A 22445-nucleotide genomic window follows, 5' to 3' on the forward strand; every position below is an offset into this window, starting at 1 on the left:
TCCCTATTCCAGGGGAAAGACTCAGGGAGGACACTGAAAGCTGTGGTACACAGTGGACTTTTTAAACTCTTGCATGTGGTTATAACTTACCTATGCACATTTCATCATCTGTTTCTGCATCTCCTATGCACTGAAACTTAAATTCATTTAAGGAATCTGCAAATTTCCGCTTCGCTGAAGACAAATCTAGCAAAAAAGAAAAAAAAAAGAGTAAAAAATACGAATTACTGAAATAAACCTGCTTTCACGTTTCCTGCACTTTTTAGTCCTTTTACTAATACAGCAGCTAGCAGATATGTTCCTGAGTCCATCTCAGAGCACAAAAGAATGTAAATTCAACACAGTGAATACTTGTTTATAACATGAAGTAATTCAGAAGTTAATATTTTTGCTACATTTGCTTTAACAAGTCTGGTCCTCACTCTCTAACTCCTCAGGCTACGCATCGAGTCCTGCCGCCTCCAGCTGACACCCGTGGGGGTCAGCGAAGCTGCCCTCACTCACATGAGACTCAACAATACCTCCAGCCCAGTGCCACGCACAAGGGAGCTGGCCCAAAGGGCTTGGAACTTCACAGGAGCAACCAGACCACCCCTTCCGACTCAAGGACGCGGGAGGCCCGAGTTCTCAGAACCCTCTGGGCTCCACTCAAAGCGGAGCAGCCGCCAACCTGACGAATCTCCACCTGAACCAGTTTCCTGGGTCACCTCGTTCCACCGCTGCCCCGAGAACAAAGCCCTGGCACTGTTCTGAGTTGGGGTGAAAACACACCCCACACATGGTATCTATAAAGAAACCTCCTGGAGGCCCTTGTCAAATTTAAAAAATAAGCTTTCATTTAAGACAGTAATAAAAGCCAATGATCCTTCCTGAACCCTCAGCTTCTGTTAAGGGTATAAACCACCGAGGCACCTTTAAGTGGCCTGACAGACAAGGCTGCTAGGCACAAACATGCTAACTTAATTCCACGTGCAGCCTTCCTGCAGATGAGGCTAATCATTCAAATTACCCTCGGACATGTTTCCCTCACTGAAGGGGAAATGGCATTATGTTCCAATTCCCAGAGGAGGGAAAGATGAGGCATAACCGGCAACGAGGTCTGGTTTCAATAAGGTGCTGGGGGGAGCGGAGGGCGGGGATTCTGGCTTCCCAGATCAACAGAGCCTCTTGGAATATAAGCATCCACGATCCTCAGCCCTTCTCTTCAGCTCTTAGATTTGTCCCTCGAGGTTAGGGGTCACGGTTTTTCCATCTGCTGGTTTGTCTGTTTCCTCTCCAGGTACCTGGCACTGCACCCTGCTCAGTACATGATGAATAACGCGCGTGTATGGAGGAGGGGGCTGGGGGACTGTACACAAATCCAGCTGCCAGTGTTGAGTTCTCCGATCCCAGTGTCCATTCCAAGCAACGGTGCCAGTGGAAGAGCCAGGCAGGGCCATCCTGCTGTTCTCAGGTCTGAGGCTCCGACCACCGTATGGATACCAGGGGCTCCTGCTCCGGGACCACCCTCCCAACCTGAGCTCGGGTGACGCGGGTCCCCAGCTAGCCGTGGCTTGTGCAAGGAAGGCCCTCTGCTCGCTCGACACCAGAAGAGGAAGGCACTTGGAGTGGAGGAGAACACAGGAGCCAACGGCCAGCAGTCTCTGGTCTCTCCCTGGTTCGGTCAATTTAATGGAATGGTTCTTGGCCAGAAGTCCAAAGATGCCGACAGGGGAATCAGGCATCTCTTAAGACTGGCCAACCCAGGCTGAGGAGATCCCCAAGAACACACATCAGTCCCTGGCAAGTCAAGAAAGAAACAGATGCATCTGAAAGTCAGAACACTGTGGGGAGGAAGGACAGGGGCGGCCACAGGCAGGCAGGAAGAAAATGAGGGAGAATAATCTTTCCCAGACAAAGACAAAGCCCTCCGAGAGGCCCCACGTGTGGGCTGCATGGTACTTAGTCTTGGGCAGGTGGTACTCAGTCTTGGCTTTGTCAGAATGTTCCCCTGATCAGAACTCACAGAGAAAGGCCTGAGCAAAGAGTAAGAACAGGACTGCTTCTCTATCCGTTCAGCAACCCCCCTGTGCCTCCCCAATAGGGCAAGCAGGACTCAAGCTGGACCCTCTTCTCAACAAAGTGGAAAAAGAGAGAGAAGTCAGCCAGGCTTGGGAAAGTTCCCGGCACACACCTGAAAAGCCATGCTGCCAGGGGCAGCTGCCAGGAAGGATCAAGGAGTGGCCCATAATGCACGACGGGGCCTCTGTGGGGCCTTCCACAGCAGGCCCACTGAACCGGGAGCAGGCCCGTTAGCTTACAACCAGAAGGTAACCTGATTCCCTGTGCGGTGGCACACAGCACACCCCGAGAAGCGCTGTGGGCCCCACGAAGCCGAAAAAGAGGCCAGTGCCCTGGATGGGAGATTAGGTAACGAGTCCTGGTATGGAGTCAATACTGGGCTGTGGGCCCAGGAGGACAGCTGGGTAGAGTGAGAAGCCCAGTTACTGGAATCTGAAAAGGAACTCACCATGGGCTTGAACGACACATGCCAGACACAGCACTCTCTGGGTAAAGGTACAGTGGACACCTGCTGTTTCCTTATTCAGCATTACTCCCCGAACTTAGGAACATCATCTCCAGCTTGCTTTGGAGAACCTCCCTTCTCCACTTGTGTTACATGGGGTCCTGGTTCTACACTGGTCAACCCCTTCCCCAGCCCCTTGCCCTCACCCCAACCTCCACTGGCCCCTGGGTTCGAGTTGCAGCTCCAACATTTACCAGCTATGGAGCTAATCCTGGGTTAGTCATAAAGTCTCTGTCAACTCACCTCACAGAAGTTGTCACCCTCTGAGTGAGGAGACCCACCGAAGCTGCGGGGCTGCCAGGATAGCCAGCAAGACACATGGGGGAAGCACTCTGTACACTGTCAGCTTCAGTTCTGTTCAAGGATGGGCTACTCTTCCTTAATGCATTAGTCCTCCCGTAACAGGACCCAGGGAAGGGAAGCATGATTACTGGTACTGAGAGCTCAGAGAAGTTAAAGGACTGACATAAGAGCACACAACCTCTAAGAAGTGGATCTGCAACTCGATCGAGTCCTCTGAACTGAGGTCCCTGTGGGCACACCATGCTGCCTCACCCCATTCAGATCAACTCCTCTCCATTACTTGGGACAACAGAGAGGACATCCAAAAGAGAACACCCAAGAGCCACTGCCTCTTGGCTACTGCCACCCAGTAAGAGTGCTGGCATCCTATGCAGGTGATCATGTTGGCTATGCAGCTGCACAGAGACTTCTTCCTGGAGCCTTTCACTCCGATGCTCACAGGAATCTCACATGCACATTCCAGTAAGAGGAGAGGAGAAGGCGGGGAGGCTGGCGCTGGGTGCATGCCAAGCTCCGTGGCCCCCTGCTCACATAACCCCACTGTTTCATGTTCAGGCAGTGCAAGACACAGCGAGCAGCCAAGCAGAGGCAATAATATTTACTTTGCAGAAACATCTGTTGCTAGAAAGGCAGAATGCTGGCCAGAGTGGGGAGAAGGCGTGACTGGCAGCCTCTGGGGAGGACAAGGATCTGCTTTACACAGTTAAGGAGGCTCTGCCGCTGAGTGAGGAGACCAGGCGGGTCGGGATGTGGAAGCAGCTGGAAGTCTGGGCCCTGACGGGCTGCTCCTAAAGCTGCCTGCTCACTGGGGGACCAGAGAAAAGTGCCCTTCTCTTCCTGGAGATGCCATGCTCTGCCACAGCAGACACTAATTCTGCAGAGTTTAAGAGAGTAAGCCAAGCATAAACCTTTCTTTCACCAAAACAGCTGGTTTATCCTAATTTTTGTTTTGTTTTGTTTTTTTTGCGGTACGCGGGCCTCTCACCGCTGTGGCCTCTCCCGTTGCGGAGCACAGGCTCCGGACGCGCAGGCTGAGCGGCCATGGCTCACGGGCCCAGCCGCTCCGCGGCACGTGGGATCCTCCCGGACCGGGGCACGAACCCGTGTCCCCTGCATCGGCAGGCGGACTCTCGACCACTGCGCCACCAGGGAAGCCCTATCCTAATTTTTTAAGTTAGAATATACCTTGATTTACACAAGCTTTACCAGTAATAGCACCAGTCAAGCCACTTCCTTTTTTTCCTTTGGTAAAACTTAACACACATGTGCACAAACACACAGGCTCGTGAACACGCATATAATGAAGGACTCAAGGTAACCTTACAATTATATTTATTTTCAGTGCATCTGACCTCCAAAGTTACCAAGATCGGGTATAACGACCCTTAAAACGTTTTGCTACTCTGTCACATGTTCCTGGACTTACAAACTGATTACAGTTAATAAAGACCAACTGCTGAAAGAAGCACTTGAAAGAGGATTGGCCTCCTGGCTGCTTAAAACACAAGAACACCAAAGTCCCTAGGCCTTGTTAATGTCTCCCTTCTCTGAAAGCCAAATTACACTTACACTCTGTGCCCCATCACCCTGCATTTAGAATGACTCTGGAACTATTCACGAGTGGTTTTGTATCACAATGCACACAGTGCCTAGGACAGGGCTGAACAAGGTAGCCCTCAAAGCCTGTTGCATCCATCTGATTGGCCACAGCAACACAACTTGGCTTGTCTGGAGTGTCTGAGATTCCCCAGATGAGAGGACCCACGATGAGAGCTGAGAGGTGGACGTGAGCCCGAGAGGTTACAGCTTTTCCCCACAAGCCCCATTCCCAGGTAAAACTCAACACACTCAAAATGAAATTCTCTCTCCCCTCCTACCGGCTCCCCAGAGAGCCAACCAAGGGCCCCTTCCTATGTCCTTCATTGGGCAAAGGGCACCATCATTCATCCTGCCACACAAGTCAGAGTCAGACACCCATGCATCGTCCTTGACGGCAACGGTGTCCTTCCCAAGTCTGTCCATTTTGCCTCCTAAGTATCTCGGTTCTGCACACTCCATCACTACCAGCAACCCCTAAACCAAATACCCCCATTGCCTGGATAACCGCAGTTGCCCCTCCCTGGTCTCCCCACATCCACTTTTGTCCCTCCGGCAGTTCTCCACCCAATCGTGTCGGCTCCAGCAGTGAACCCTGCGACGGTTTCCCAGAGCTCTAAGAACAAAGACCAAAGTCCCTTCCAAGGCCTGAGAGGTCCTGCAGGGTCTGGGCCACCACCTCCCAGTGGGCTCTAGAAACCCTGGCCTCTGCCAGTTCCTGGAACGGGCCCAACTCCTGCCTGCAGCCCTCAGCTCAACAATTCCTTCCTCCAGGAAGCCTTCCCTGACTCGTCTACTCAGACCAAACCCTGCCCCAATTTCACTCCCAGAATCCTATGTACCTCTTCTTCACAGCAATTTTATATCGCTCAGGTAATTATCTGATTAGTATCTCCCTGACTTGTAAGTTCCATAAGGGTGAGGACTGTGTCCCTTCATGCTCACCACTGTATCCTCAGATCATGTATCCTCAGAACCTAGCACAGTGCCTGACTGAGAGTGGGTGTCACAGAAAGAACAAAGGGAGAGAGGAAGTCAGGCACTCCACTAGTTCAGCACACTCAAAGGTAAAATTCCCGATTTTATGCTTGATGAGTGAAAAAAAGCAGATTAGGTACATCAGGTGAAACTTTCCAACTTATGTAAGTCTGGTTGGAGCTTACATATGTAAGAATGTGCTTACTGTTAACATACACCCACCTGCCCTGATGCTGTCCATTGAGGAAGATTCCCACGGAGCTGAAGAAAGAGCTGGCAGCGTGCACGTAAAGTAAAACCTTCTCTACACCAAGTGACCAGGGAAAATGAGCTACAAACATGCCAACTGTTGGGCACAGCTAGGTGTCCCCTTTCAGCCCCAGCACATCCCCAAGCCTGGAGCTAAAACAGATGAAAGAAGCATTCCCAGTTGACTCTTCTCTTTCCCCGTATCTGGGCAAGCTGAGAACACATCCTACCAAAACCTGTGGTTGGAGAGAGGCATTTCCCCAGGTCTGCATGTGGCATTTTAAACTGAGTAACTGTAAGAAAAGCAAGCGACATCCCCTTGTTAAATGCCTGAACCCTACATTATATAAGCAAAAAGAAACAGACCATGTTCAAATCTTACAATACTAACATTTGTCTCGTTTCTCTGAAGTGCAGCCTTGCCTGTGGCCTCTAGATGGCGAGCAGCTGTATCAGAGAAGGTGTGCCAAGACTCAAGGAGAAACAACAGGGCCAACCTTCAACCTGTCCCACTGATGAAGACACCCACTGGAGAAGCAAATGTCCAGTGGACGTTTGTCAATCAGCAATGGAGGGAGGGGCCCTGGCCTCCACGGGGGAAGAAGTGTCCTAATACATTCCAAGAAGCTGTGTTGATCTTATCCATTCAAGCCTGAGACATGGAGGAGAAGGGATGAAGTCACCACCGAAGTGCCTCTCGCATTCTTTCAAATCTGGCTGGAGGAGACTCGGAAAACCTCTCATCTCTCCAAAGGGTGATATGCCCACCAACCACAACAGCCACGGCACGTCACATAAAGTCCATTCTGATTACACATCTGCGTGCTTTCCCTAAGGCCATTTCCCCTAGAACTTCATTTCCTAAATGAGGCCATAGCCAGCACTGACTCCGGAGAATCTGTTTTTTCAACCAGAGCACTAAGGGTAATTAAATTTTCAGAGTTGATTTTTAAAATGAAATCAAATAGAGAACAAAGAAAGGTGTGTCATCCTTTTCCGGATGAGGTTTCTGATTCTATTTGCATGAAAACATCCTTCAAGAATATGGGAGACCAAACCCACCTTAATCTATATCAAAATAACTTTAAATATATTATGCATTAGTTTATTGGATACTTACTGTGTAATATGTACCTACTAAGCAATTTAAATCATTTTGTCCCTACAACCATCGTACTGAGCACGTATTATTACTCCCATTTTGCAGACCAGTAAACAGACTCAGAGAGGTTAAATAACCTGTCACAGCCACACAGTTAATAACCGGTAGTTTAAGAAACCTGGTCTCTCTGATCCCCAAACTCTTAACTATTACACCATATTGTCTAATTTACTCAAATATTTGAGAATCTAATATCAGTGTGCTCAAAGGAATAAAAAGATGACATGTACACATTCCATATCCTGGAGGAGAATACAATTTAGAAGGGTCGATCTGTGTATACAAAGATAAATTTAAGCAGTGCATGTTAAGGCAATCTGAGAATTAAAAGAAAAAAAAATAGCCACAGAAGTGTAAGAGGGATACTATTTCAGCTGGGGCCACTGAAGGAGGCTTCCCAGAAAAAAAAGAATAGGAAGTGGCATTTGAAGTGCACCTTAAAAGTTCAGTAGTATTTGGATATCTAGAAATGGGAGGAGGTGCAGGGCAGGGAGGCAGGGATGGGAAGGTATTCTAAAAGCAGGAATGGGAAGCAAAGAGATGCAAAAGGAGAGGACCTACCCAGAAATAGCAGGAAGCCCAGCTTGATGGATAGGAGATAAGACTGGGAAGAGAAGTTAAAAGGAACTGAATGCCAAGCTAACGAATTTGAACTTCATCCCCAAGGAAATGGAAACCAGATTTTTATGCAGAAGAGAGACTAGATCAACTTAAACACTGATTAAGCCTTTCACTAAGGAGCTAGCCCAGAACTTAGTTTGGGAACTTCTACTCTGACTTTCTATCCCACTTCACCCAAGAACACACAACCACAGTCAAGGGGCTTTCTCCCTGTGGGATGACACCTCTCAACCTGGACGATGGTGCTCACCACTCCGCCTGGAGATAAGCAGAGCATGAGGGATTCAAAGAAACTCTGCTCCCTACCAAAAAGTCCAAGTTCAGGTCCAGTTATGAGTGATCAATAGCATCATCACGGTATATACATAATTACAGCTGACCCTTGAACAACACAGGTGTCAATCACATATAACTTATAGTTGGCCCTCCATATTCACAGTTCTTCCACATCTGCAGATTCAACCAACCACAGACCACGTAGTACTGTAGTATTTACAACGGAAAAATATCCACATATAAGTGGACCCACCCAGCTCAAACCCACGTTGTTTAAGGGTCAACTGTATATACAAATGATGTATACAAAGACATTTGTATTTCCCAAGTGCTATATCAGCTTTTCCTCATAAGAATATTGAGAGTTTAAGTGATTACATTTGATCTTCTATAGATAAGGAAATCAAGGACTAGCTGAATGACAGTGCATGTCACATAGTAGGTGCTTAATGAATATTTGCTAATCAATGATCATTATGTTAAGTGAGTCAGCATCAGACCTACAATGTATAAAAATTAATAAAAATTAATAAACTCTAATTAAAATAGTGTCAGGAGGCCAGAAGGGCAAGCTCTCATGCCCTACAAAGTTAGTGCTCAGGAGGAAAAAGACTTCCTCTTCTTGCCTGGCAAGAACTTAGCCAATGAGAGACTGTCACAAGTCAGCCAATGAAAAGCCACTATACTTTGAACTCTCCATTCCTCCAGTGGATTCTTTGTTTACTACAGCCCTCCCAGCTTCCTTCTCCCCTCTTTGAAAGGGTTCTCCTCTCTTTGCTGGGCAGGGACTCACATGTGGCTCACCATGATTGTAGACCCCAAAAGGAAAATCTTTGTTGATTCCAAATAAACCCACTTTGTACTAGAGAAATAACTGGCAGTCTATTTGTTTGAGGTCAAGATTTTGGTGGCCCGAATGGGGATCCAGAGAAGACCCCCAATGACTCCAAGGCTCGGGAGCAAACAGGTGTGACACCCACTTCAAGCCCATTATCGCTCACTGCTTTTCTCACCAACCCTGGGGTTTGAGGGTAAGTTTTTCTCCCTCTCTCCAAATCCAAGCTTCTGCCCTCTCTGCATTTTGAACCTCTGCAGGTCTTATTTGGGATCTATTTTTAAGACTCTGTCCTTTCTGGTTAAGGCCTTGTTCTATATTCAAGCACTCACCTGGCACTTCAGCCTGATTTTTGAAGTCAGGCTGTTCCAATTCAAACTGTGCTAGCCTTCAGTCCATTCCTTTTGGAATAGGGGCTGTTTCATTGGAACTGTGCCACTTCAGCCTTGGGCCTGATTCCTTTTGAAGTAGGGGCTGGGGCTGTTGTACTGGAACTGTGCTGTTAAGCCTTTGGCCTAACTCCTTGGGGACTGAACTGCTCTAGTGGAACTGTGCTGTTATATCTTTGGCCTGACTCCTTCAGAATTAGGCTGTGTCATTAGAGCTGTGCTGTGCAGCCTTCAGCCCAACTCTTTCAGGACCAGATTGTTCCCTTAGCACTGGCTGGTATTCGGCCTGAAGTCTATTTGAGCTGTTTAGGCTGTTTGAAAATTACTCTCTGCTCAAGAGAAAAACCTCTGAGAGATGGGAACCCAGTTACGTGACTATTTTGAGGGCACTCCCCACATCGGGATTCCAGCCAGTTTTGTTTAAATACCACAATCCTTCCTCAGGCGCATTTCTAACTAAATGGACCTACCTAACCAAAGGCAATTTAGAATATCAAAGCCATTATGGGGAACTTTTGAAATCCCCAAACTTTTCTTAAAACCGAATTGGACAACCACAGCTCAAAAATTTCCAAAACTGAATGAAATGCCTATTTTGATTGGTATTTTGGGGCTTCTAAACATTATCAGAAGCCTAAAATTGCCTTTCTGCAAAATAAGATCTTAAGATTAACTGAGACAAACAAATGATTAAAGAAAGATAAAGTGGCTTCTGAAGCCTCCAGCTCCTCTTCCCGGGTTCCTTTGTCCCAGGCTCTGCCTCTGGTGCCATCTTCTTCCTTTCCTTCTCTGCCACCTACACCTCTATACCCTCAATTCTCCCATACTAATAAGTCTCTGGTCGAACTTCCCTTTACTCCTGAAACTCTTCCCACCCCCTTTTCCTCTAAACCTATCAGAACCTGATCCTCTAATTAAGTTTTCTGAGGATCCAGAGGCCAAACACTTAATTTCTTATATTCCCTGGACTAAAGTTGAACTGCAAACCACAGTCAAAGATTTTCCCAAAGTAACCAAAAATCCTCACAAATTTGCTGGGGAATTTAATATAGCCATTCAAGTTTATCAACCTTATTGCTCTGACTTATATCTGTTAGTCATATGCTTGTAGGTGAAGGCCAGGCCCAGCACTGGATGAAAACTGCTAATAGGGAAAATCCTGAAGGTCCCTAGAATTACAACTGGGAAACCAGCCCACTCACTGACTTACTGTATTAACAGACTCAGGCAATCACTAGGCAACTTCATCAGGCAATTCCTAGGGCTTTTCCAAAGTCTGTTGATCAAAACAAAATTCAGGCATTCAAACAAACTCTGATGAACCTGTTCATAAGTATTACAACTGACTTCAGATTATTTTTAAAAGAAATTCTGGTCTTCCTTCAGATGTTGATTCCATTCACACAGCTCTTAACTCTATGTTTATTAATGGGCTAAACTGGGACCTTTCCCTTCTAGTAAAAAGGACCAGGATGGAATCCACTCCAGATTTAGTTAATCTGGCAAACCAGCTCTCTCACACTGTGGATGAATCACCTAAAAGGAAGACTGCTATAATTCTTAATCTTCAACTACAGCAAATGAAGGCCCCAAAATGAAACCAAAACCCTCCTAGTTTCTGCTATTACTGTAAAGAGCCAGGATATTGGAAAAGAGATTACTACAAATTTAAGCACTTCAGGTACCTTCAGCTCTCTAACCAGCCTTTCCAACGTCCTCCCAATTCTCAATGGCGGGGCTGCAACGAACTATAGAGGCTCTTCCCAACCCTCCTTCTTAATCGGCTGGGAGAAATATTTCTCCAGATTATGGATGAATCTCTTCCAGTCCTGACATTGGAGCCACACTCTCAGTGCTCAACCCCATTATGACAAAACAGCCCCAGCCTCAGGGTACTAAATGAGTTCAAATAGTGAGGATCTCTAATGAACCTCAAAAGGTTCCTGTCTCTGAACCTACTCCCTTTTGTGTAGGCTCTTTGAGAGATAACCCCCTTTCCTCTGTAGTTCCTCTGCCCCATCCATTTATTAGGCTTAGACTTCTTAGAAAAGTACCATGCTGAAATTTCTTTCTCCTAAAAGGGGAAAATAACTCTAGAAGTTGACAGTAGTCATCAAAGCAGCCAGCCAGGTGAATTAAATGACCCTTTGACATCTTATATTTGCTCCATTTCTGATGATACTAGAGCTGATTCTGGAAACACTGATCATTTGTCCCTATTGAATCAGCTACCAACCTTCTTAAGGGCAAAATCTCCAACTGATATTGTCAAAATTCATAGCGCACCTCGCATCAAGATTCAAACAGATCCCTCAAAACCTCTCCCCAGAATTAATCAATACCCTATAAGAAGCTCTTCAAGGTACAAAGCCCATATAGAAGACTACAAGTCTCAAGGCCTCATTATCCCTTGCACTAGGCACTATTTCCTGTAATACTCTTATTTTTATGGTAAGAAGATCTAAGGGCCGAGGGTAGAGGTTTGTCCAGGACCCCTGAGCAAGAAACAACATTATCCCTCGACACCTTGCTGTTCTTAACCCTCATACATTACTAACATCCACGCCCATGAAAGCAAATTCTTTACTGATGAATTGATGAATGCAGGGCATTCTTTAGTATTCCAGTTGAAGTTAGCCAGCACCTCTTTGCCTTCAATTGGGAAGAAAAAAACAATTCATCTGAACAGTAATGCCTCAGAAATTTATTTCTCACAAATCCTGAAGGCTGATTTGGATGATAAAAAGTTCTCTGGAAGTTCTACTTTGTTGCTATACGTTGAGGATTTACTTCTTTGTTCTTCTTCTCGAGCCTCCTCACTGGAAGGTAACATACACTTGCTAAAGCTTTTAGCCTTAAAGGGACATAAGGTCACCAAGAAAAAACTGCAGTTTGCCAAAACCCAGGTTCAATGTTTAAGGTATCTGGTATCAGAACAAAGGCTACACCTAGATCCAGATAGCCTTCACAGTGTCTTAAGTTCCCCAAAACCCAAAACTAAGCAACCAGCTGTGAGGTTTTCTCAGGCTAGTTGGTTATTACTGAAACTGGATTCCAAATTTCTCTCTTATGGCCAAACTTCTGTGTGTTTTACTGAAGAACAACCACCCTGACCTAATTTTATGGGAAGAACCAGACAACACAGCCTTTTAAAGGCTTAAAGGAGAATTTAGTGAACCCACTTGCCCTTGGGCATCCCATTTATCAGATTCCCCTTTTCCTTTCTGTATAGGGAAATGAACGGAAGGGAACATCCTTGGGGTACGCACCTAAAAACATGGGGACCACCATCGACCAGATAGCATTACAGCCAGCAAATGGGCGCTACGGCACAGGGAAAACCCTCTTGCCTTAGACCCATTACTGGCATTGCCCTTTTGGTTAAGGCCAACAAGAAAATCATTGTAGGATCCCCTTTAAACATTTTTGTACCTCATGCAGTAGAAGCCCTCCTGAATTTTCATCACACTCAACATTTCTGTCAGCCACCTCACCTCCTATGAAGTCCTTGTGTTAACTGCTCCTCACTTATTACATTATAATACACTTCACCTAGCTACTCTTCTCCCCTATGTCACCAAAAAAGTCCCTCACAACTGCTCAATGCTGAGAGATCACCTCCTGACTCTTCGTGACGACCTGTAGTAAATTCCTTTGGGTAAGGTTAACTTCTCATGGTTCACTGATGCTTCTTATTTAAAAGATGACAATGCGAACGTTGTGCTGGGTGTGCTATTTCAACTCCTTTTGATATTATTGAGGCAACATCTTTACCTATGGCTACCTCAGCCCAACAGGCTGAATTATACGCTCTTACACAGGCCGATATGTTCGGTAAGGGCAAAACTGCCAGTATTTATACTAATAGTAGATATGCTTTCAGAATAGCTCATGATTTTGGAATGTTGTGGAAGCAACATGGCTTCCTTACTTCCAGGAGAAATAAAATTTTAAATGGCCCCTATGTTCAGGAATTATCAGTTGTGATACTTTAACCCACCACTTTAGTTATTATTAAGATTCCAGGGCATTCTAAACTTGATTCTCTGGAAGCTATGGGAAATCACCTGCTGACATTTCTGCAAAGAATGCTGCCCTTAAAGAAACCAAAAGTAGCCAAACCTCTGTCATAGTCCAAATAAATAGTTCCCCAAATGGTAACTTAGAAAAGCTGGCTAGAGAAGCCTAACAATTGGCCTCAAAAAAGGAAAAACAAGGTTGAAAATTAAACAATCGTTGGTTTGATAAAAAGAGAAAACACTGGTTCATACCAAATAACGACCAGTCCTACTAGAGACTCTAAAATTCCCGCTCCTCACCACTGTACATCCATTCAGCCATTGGTCTACTGACAAAATGATAGCATTTGTGAATCAATATTGGTGGGAAACATTAACAAGACTGCAAAAAGTGCCTACCTCACTTGTCCCACTTGTCCAAAGTACAACCTAGGGAAGCCTGGCTACTGCTCTCCAACATTTTAAACTGCCTAATAGATCATTCAAGTCTGGCAAATAGATTTCATACAGCTTCCTCCCTCCTTTTGATATAAATATATTTTAGTCATTGTATGTTTTCATACTGGACTGAATGAAGCCTCTGCCTGCAGACAGGTTACTGCCTCTCCTGTGGCTAAAGTTCTTTTGGAAAAGATTGCCCCTACCTGGGGAACTCCTCTCAACCTTCATAATGATCATGGAACCCACTTTACTGATCAAGTACTTCAACAAGTCTGCACTGTTTGGCTGGTTTTATAACACTTTCACTGAGCTTATCACCCTCAATTCTCTGTTTTAGTTGAATGCACTAATGGCATCATTAAGACTCAACTGGAAAAATTTGTAGCAGCCCTCCAAATACCTTTGCAAAAAGCACTGCCGTTGACCTTTCTAAATCTGGGATCCACCCCTTCTGAAACTCAAACTTTCACCCTTTGAGAGAGTCGCAAGATGCCCAATGCACTTGGCTCATGCTTCTTTTAACTCACATATGGTAAAAGGACAGTTACTCCAATATTACAAAGGCCTACTTGCTTCTATTAAAAATAACCGTTTTTGGATAACTAATAAGAACCTGCTGTATAAAAATAAATAAATAAAAATTTTAAAAAAAATTTTGGTAGAGCTATCTTCTCACAGTGCACTCTCGGGAGGTGAATACCTTAAGTATCACAACTTGCAACCTGGATGTTTCATTTACTGGAAAAGACACCTCCAGAAAGACTCTCTTCAACTTCACTGGAAAGGACCCTATCAGGTACTACTAACCAACCTTTGTGAAGCTGAAATCCAGGGAACAGACTCTTGTATTCACATAACACATCTAAAGAAAGCAGCAAACCAAACTGGATCTGCACATCATCTGGTGACCTGAATGTAAAGATTCCCCAGAATTGAAGCAGACAATATCTGATGAGACAGCTTTTCCAAGATATCTGGACCAGGCCTGCAGAAAGTTTGTCTGCCAAACCTTTGATGATGACACAATATTTCAGATCTTCAGGTCTCCAATGACTATGATCTTGATAACATATGGACTTTAGATAAAAGTGCCTGAGAGCTCCCCCTCCTACCCCTCCTTATTACTTGGATGTGACCTCAGTAGGCTTCTGTGCACTTTCCCTCCAATGTGGAACACTACACTCAGAAAATTTCCTTCCTTACATTGAGGGACAAAAAGCTGCTAAAACCAGAAAACCTAACTCTTGACCAGTGATGCTTTCAGAGAAGGATCTTGATCAAAAGGGGGAAATGAAAAAATTGATAAACAAAAACCTCAATTAAAATAGAGTTGGGAGGCCAGAAGGGGGAGCTCTCACACCCAACAGTGATAGCAGAGCCCAAAAGGAAGTAGAAAGACTTCCTCTTCTTGTTGGCAAGAGCTCATCCTATGAGACACTGTCAAAACTCAGCCAATGAAAAGCCACTATATTTTAAACACTCAATTCCTCCAATGGACTCTTTGTTTACTATAGCCCTTCCAACCTCCTTTTCCCCTATTTAAAAGAGTTCACCTCTCCTTACTGGGCAGGGACTCACATGTGGCTCACCATGGTTGCAGAACCCAAATTGCAATTCTTTGTTGATCCTGAATAAACCCATTTTTGCTGGAAAAATAACTGGCAGTCTATTTGTTTTAGGTCAACAGATGAAAACTCAACCTCTAAAGACTCCAGCCTTAAATGTGAATTGCTCAGCCCTGACACAAAGCAGACTCCAGCCCTAAATGTGAATTGCTCAGCCCTGACACAAAGCAGAACAAGAACACAGAACACTGAGGTACAGGATTCAGAACAATTACATTTACATAATGCCCCGAGACCTTATAAGACAGCAGGTCAGCATAGGAAAAACTCCCTGAAGGAAAAGAGTGATGGTTTGCTTAGTTAAAACAAAGAAATCCATTTTGTGAGGGCCTAATCAAGTGAAAGGAATAAAAAAAGGGTATTTCCAGGCCATTCAAGTACAAATGTGTGCGCAAGCACACGCACAGAGCAAAGTCAAGGGCAATTCAGAAGAGTGTGAAGTGCATGGATGCCATGAACAGGGGTTCAAACCCTGGATCTGCCAATTACCAGATGTCTGACTTTGGGCAAATTACTCAACCTTCCCAAACGTTCAGATAACTATGAGGATAATATGTACCTCGTGGGAAGGAAGGAAGAAAGGGAGGGCGGAAGGGAGGGAGGGAGGGAGGAAGGAGAGACAGAGGGGAGAGAGAGAGAGAAAGAGAGAGAGAGAAGGGAGGAAGGAAGGAAGGAAGGAAGGAAGGAAGAAAGAGACAAAGAGAGAAAGAGAAAGAAAGAGAAAATAAATTATGAAAGAGCAAAGCACAGGGAAGCCCTTAGATGCTGGTAGCTTAGATGCTCACAGCACAGGCTGAGTGTAAGTTTACTTGCAGGTTAGAGATAACAGAATCGACAAAAGGAGACTCAATTAGAATAAGAGTTAAGAAATTTTTGCCTCACTGATTCACCAAACTAATCAAAGAACCCCATTCTAGTGAACTATGAAAAACACATTTGAGTCCTTAACGGTTTTCCTCACATACTTAGAAAACCCTAATGCATCTACAAATTAAAATTTTCCTTTCACACACTGCAGATGAAAGCAAAGACAAAAATCCTGGACTAAATAACACTGTTTTTTAACTGATCTATAACTCAAAGCAATATGTGTTTCTTCTTGAGAAGTTTATTAAACTCAAGTGGTACCTTTTAAATGTACTGGGGAAAGAGTGGTATCATCAAACCCTTTATGTCAATTGCCTGGGGAAGGAGGCCAGACCCAGATGAAACAGATAAAAGAGTGAGCGTGCTCACATGACATCAAGCTGAACGGGATTTTCAGGATTCACAGGCCTGAAGTGCCTAGCTAGCTTCCTGAGAAGCTGAAATTTGTGCTTTGCCCCTAAAACAGGCATATTTTAGAAAACGGTGGGAGGGGGACATGAAGAAGAGACCACACAAGTCAGACCAAAGGACTGGCAGGGAGAGTGAGTCAGACGAGTACTGGGAAGACCAGGAGGGGCCGGGGGGCGGAGCTAGAGTGCAGGCTGAGAAGGGTGAGTGTCCTCTAGGTCAACATCACTGCATTATGCTCAAGACTGAGCAGAGGAACAGATTGGGGGAGGGACAACTAAGCCCAGCTTGGGCCTCAAGACTTAGCTTTTGCTTCTAGAATGTCCTCCCTTCTTAGAGCAGAGCTTCTCAAACTTTAAGATGCACCCAGTCACCCGGGGATCTTGTCAAAATGTTGATTCTGATTCAGTATGCCTGGGAATCTGAGACTGCATGTCTAACAAGTTTCCAGGTGATGTCAGTGCTGCTGGTCCAAGCATCACACTCTCCAAGGGTTGGGATTCCCACCCGAGACCCTGAGAGCAAAGATCACGGTGTCTTTATCCTTCCAGGACAGTGCTTAGGGCATACAGGACTTCAATATATATATGGGAAGAATGGTTTCCTTGAGAGGACTTAAACTGTAGCAGAAAGGACAGAATAGAATCTAAAACAGAACCAGAAATGGGCTGCATCCTTGCTTATCCACCAACCATGCATGTGAACCTAGGGAGAGTTACTTAACGTGCTCGGCCTTAGCAAAGTCATTTGAAAGCCAGAAGGATGAACCACTTGATCTTTAAGGCCTTCTAGCTCTACAACTCCACCCAAAATATTTTTTTCTGTGTCTTTTTTAAAAAATCATTTTAATGGTGAGGATATATACTAGATATTCCTCCAGCGAGGCACACCTCTGTCATTCTCAGACAGCAGTTTCCAAAAATCCAATTGAGAGAACACAGATTCTGTTGGTCTCGGCAAATAACCATAGCAACTAATACCCCCCAAATAAAATGATGTCTTCACAATGATGTACTAGCTCAATTAGATTAACAGGGTGACGTGTACCATCTCAAAACTTATCATCGTAAATTTACAGTGAAAGCCAGACCTTCTTGGAAGAGGTTTATAAGTAAAAGAGAGGCCTTGCCAATAAAACAAAGATGGGACAGGGAGCCAGAAAACCTGAGTTGATGAGAAACTGGAGCAGGGCCGCCCTGCCTATCCTAGATCCACACAGCCACAGCCCATCACCCAGATGTGTATCCCAAACTTGGTTAACCAGCTGCAGATCTGAGTGCCATCACTTCTACCAGGGAGTTAGCAAGTAACTGTCCTCTCTCCATGCCTCCTTCATGCATATAATGAAAGGACACCAATACTGCTCCCTCAGAAAAGGCTTCTAAGAGATTTAGCAAAAGAACTGTAAAGCTTTTAAATAAAAAAGAGGATGTTTGCAAAATAGTAAATTAGGGATGGTACAACTCATCCTGGGGTGCAGATCTTCCTGCTCCAAGGTCTTCAGATTGGAGCTGGAATTGGGAAAAGAAAATGCAGCATCTTTAAGTTCTATAATTTACCATCTTTACACACCCTCAGGCCTGCCTCTTCCTGGGTCTGTGAAATCACATTCACTCTGAACAAATTCAGGCAAGCAAGAACCTCACTTGAAAAGCAGGAAAAGGGAAGCCAAGGCCCATCACCTCCCTATAACCCCCAAACCCTTTCCAGCAAAGGACAAAAAGAAAACAACAGACAAACCAAAAGAATCAGGGCTCAACTTCCATTCAACTGTTATTAACTCAGAAAGTCCAGGGCAGCAAAACCTGGAGCTGAAACACAAAATCAGCTACATCACCGGTGGTTCTCATCAACAGCTATGATAATTTAAGGGTAGTCAAGGCAAGACAAGGCGCGGCGAGTAAAGCGAGGCTTTCCACCAGCCACATAAGCCTAGAATAGTGGGTAAGGGCTGTGGCTTTGGGAACAAACTCGCAAGGTTCAAAAGCCCACCTCAGCCCCCTACACGGTCTCTGTACTGAGTTTCCACCTGTATGAAATGGAGAAGAAAGGAAAGCTGCCTCTGGGGATTTCTGTGAAGAAAGAAATGACGCTCAGAAGTGCTTAGCACCAGGCCTGGCTAAGCCAGCAGGCAATAAATGATAGGTATTTGTAGTATAGAGTTTTACGCAATAACGTAATCAAATGTCAGGCTGACTTATTTCTGGGTAAAGATGAGAGGACCGCCAAGCCACTCGGCTTCCTTCCACCCACCTTTACGTCCACCACCCGGCTGACCTCCCACCATTCCTATGATCTAAAAAGAATCCACCTAATCCCTGGGCACAGCTCAGACTCTCCTCCTCACTAATACCACGCCACTGCACCAGAAAAGTTCAATTAAAAATGGAAAATCTGCCTGTTGCCCCTGGATTAAATTCATGTTTCCTGTAGGGAAAAAAGAAAGTACCTAGCAATTCTGAACACAGCCACACCTAATAATGTTCTCGAAAGTTAGTTTCACTTTCTTTTATCCCCTGTTTAATGAGCCATTTCCCTGCTTGCCCCCTTAGGGGAGGCTGTGCCCCCGGACCAAGCAGGGAAGTCCAGGTGGGCACCATTCCACCCTCCTCGCAGGTTCCACAGGAAACCCTATTTCCCCGCTGTACTGCCTCCTTCCCCAACTGTCCCCTCCCCAGCGCTGTCCCCCCGTCCACATAAGAAATCAGGCTTCATCTAGTTCTCAGAGTACCCCCTCACCCCACACCATCACAAAATTTGAGGGACCAAAGAGTAGTGTTTCTCAAAATACAGTAAAGCATCACTTGTGACAGACTCTCCTAGGGAGTCCAGGCCAGCTACCTGGATTCAACTTCTGGGGCCAGGGCCCAGGAATCTGGACTCCCCAGAAGTTTTCATACATGCTGAAGTTTGAAAACTGCTACCACCTGAACCCTCAGAACATCTCATACTCGTACCAATCATGGAACCTCTCCAGATCATGAAGGAGCTCCTCTGCAGAGAGCAAGCTGGAACTTCTGACTTCTGGCAGAAGGTTTACAAATGTTCCCAAAGTGACAGTAGAGGTGGGAGGAGGGAAAACCACACTTCAATTTAAAAACCACAAATTCCGAACCCTGTGCCTTTTCCCAAGAATGTTTTCAATCACATCTCCTACTGTGAAACCCAAACAACCAACTAGGAAAGCCACTCTATTTAGGACTTGATTTGTACAGACCAGGCTCACGGCACTTGGAGCTGAAGAATGGCCCTGACTGCCTAGAAACCGATCCAGAAATCAGGCTTCCCAAAGAAGTGGCAGCTACCTTCAGCGCCTGGGGAGCCAAGTGCTCCTGGACCAGGCCTGGGCTGGGGCTGCCAATACAGGCTCTGCCCAGTTAATCTTCTCTGAGCCTGCTAATAGTAAACCTGACACAGACTGCACTGAATCCAGAATACAGGCCCACAGGGCCCGAGAGATAAGAGTACCTGAGGCGCTTCCGGGGTGTGCAACCTCGTTCAGGGACCCACACTTGGAAGGGCCTGCTTGGTTTAATGCTATCCTGTCATCATCTTGAGATTCTTTAATTTTTATCTTTGAACTTGAGTTTTTTAAGTGAAGTCTGGTGTGATGGTAGAGCATGTATATGAGCTGAGGCAAGAGCTACAACAGGAGTGTCATGCATGTCTGCCAGGGTTCCTTTTGGCCCCATGTGCATAGGGTGTGATGCCCCTTGAATAAAGGACTTTGGTGGACCCACAATGTGTGGGAATTGAGCCAGACTAAGAGCGAGCACAAGGTAAGTGTGTGATGTCCACAAATGAATAAGTGGGAACACCGACAGCCCTGAGAAGCTACGCTTTCCTTTCAAACCAGAACTCGCGAAATGCAAAAAGGTGGCAAGAGCATCCTAAGAAACATGAATGACTGAGGAACCCTGCCATGGCCTTCCTTACTCACAGTATTTCCCTGGATAAGTGAACTATTATACTGTCCATGACAGGGCAGTCATAGTCAGTATAATAGGGCAGAGAAGGATGTAGCAACACAGTCCCATTTCCTTTCAGTCCTTGTTTATTCATCAGTAAGCCAAAGGGAGAACGTGTTGGTAGAATGTGCAAGTATCAGGAAGTGAAATAAAAACAGCTCTGTTAGGGCACTTTTCACAGAAATAAAACAATCCTAAAGTTTCTATGGAACAAAGAAGACCCCAAATAGCCAAAGCAATCTTTAGAAAGAACAAAGATGGAGGTATCATGCTCCCTGGTTTCAAACTATATTACAAAGCTATAGTAATCAAAACAATGTGGTATTGAAATTTAAAAGACACTCAGATCACTGAAACAGAATAGAGAGCCTAGAAATAAACCACAATATACAGTCAATAAATCTACTAGAAATGAGCTAAGAATATACAATGGGGAAAGGATAGCTTCTTCAGTAAATGGTGCTGGGAAAACTGGACAGCCACATGCAAAAGAATGAAACTGGACCATATGCAAAAATTCACTCAAAATGGATTGAAGACTTGACTATAAGACCCCACACCATAAAACTCCTAGAACAAATCATACATGGCAAACCTCATGACATCAGTCTTGGAGGTGATTTTTTGAATTTGACACCAGAAGTAAAGGCAATAAAAGTAAAAATAAACAAGTGGGACTACATCAAACTAAAAAGCTTCTGCACAGCAAAGGAAACCATCAACAAAATGAAATGGCAACCTACTGAATGGGAGAAAATATCTGCAAATCATATATCCGATGAGGGGCTAATATCCAAAATATATAAAGAATGCATACAACTCAACAGCAAAAATCCAAACAGTCTAATTTAAAAATGGGCAGAGGATCTGAATAGACAATTTTCCAAAGACAAACAGATAGCCAACAGGTACATAAAAAGAAGCTCAACATCACTGACCATCAGGGAAATGCAAATCAAAACCACAATACGATATTATCTCACATCTGTTAAAACAGCTGTTTATCAAAACGACAAGAAACAAGTTTTGGCAAGGATATGGAGAAAAAGGAGTACTTGTGCATTATTGGTGGGAATGTAAACTGGTGCAGCCGCTATGCAAACGGTATGAAGGGTCCTCAAAAAATTAAAAACAGAACTACCAAATGATCCAGCAATTCCCCTTCTGGATATGTATCTTAAGAAAACAAAAACACTACAGATAATCTCTGATTTACAATGGTCAACTTACAAATGGTGCAAAAGCAAAACACTCTCAGTGGGAAACGTACTTCAAATTTTGATTTTTTTTCAGGCTAGCAGTATGCAATATGAGACTCTCTCATGATGCTGGGCAGTAGCAGGAAGCCACAGCTCCCAGTCAGCCACACAAGAGTAAACAACTGATACACTGACAACAATTCTGTTTTTCACTTTCAGTACAATATTCAATAAATTACATGAAATATTCAACACTTACAAAATAGGCTTTGCATGAGATAATTTTGCCCAACTGTAGGCTAATGTAAGTGTTCTGAGCATACTTAAGGTAGGCTAGGCTAAGCTATGATATTCAGTAGGTAAGATGTATTAAATGCATTTTTTACTTACATTTTCAACTTACAATGGGTTTATCAGGACATAACCCCATCATAAGTCAAGGAATATCTGCAATGCAAAAAGATATATGAACCCCATGTTCTATGCAGCATTATTTACAATACCCTAGACATGGAAACAACCTACGTGTCCATTAATGGATAAATAAAGAAAATGTGATGTGGGTGTGTGGGTGTGTGTGGGTGTGTGGGCGCGCATGCTAGAATATTATTCATCCATAAGAAAGAATGGAATCTTGCTATTTGTGGCAACCTGGATGGACCTTGAGAACATTATGCTAAGTGAAATAAGTCACAGAAAGACAAATGATGTGGGATTTCACTTATATGTGGAATCTTAGGGGAAAAAAAAAAACAACACTACCTCATAGATACAGAAAACAGACTGGTGGTTACCAGAGGCAGGGAGTGGCAGATGAGCAAAATGGGTAAAGGTGGTCAAAACGCACAAACTTCTCATTATAAAATAAAGGCATGGGGATGTAACGTACAACATGGTTACTACACTTAAATATACTGCATTGCTTACTTGAATTTCGTTTTTA

At 44.7% G+C, this 22445-nt stretch overlaps 1 protein-coding gene across 3 annotated transcripts in view; it reads right to left on the reverse strand.

Annotated features, from left to right (window-relative positions):
- ARHGAP26 (Rho GTPase activating protein 26) overlaps positions 1-22445 on the reverse strand; it is a 478823-nt gene that overhangs the window by 363858 nt on the left and 92520 nt on the right. For all 3 annotated transcript variants that reach the window (XM_060008623.1, XM_060008625.1, XM_060008624.1), the window contains exon 2: positions 91-186. In XM_060008623.1, the coding sequence (XP_059864606.1) occupies positions 91-186 (96 nt within the window). The remainder of the gene's footprint in view (positions 1-90; positions 187-22445) is intronic.

This window comes from Delphinus delphis, chromosome 3 (genome assembly GCF_949987515.2).
Source record: "Delphinus delphis chromosome 3, mDelDel1.2, whole genome shotgun sequence".
In the NCBI taxonomy this organism is placed as follows: Eukaryota; Metazoa; Chordata; class Mammalia; order Artiodactyla; family Delphinidae; genus Delphinus; species Delphinus delphis.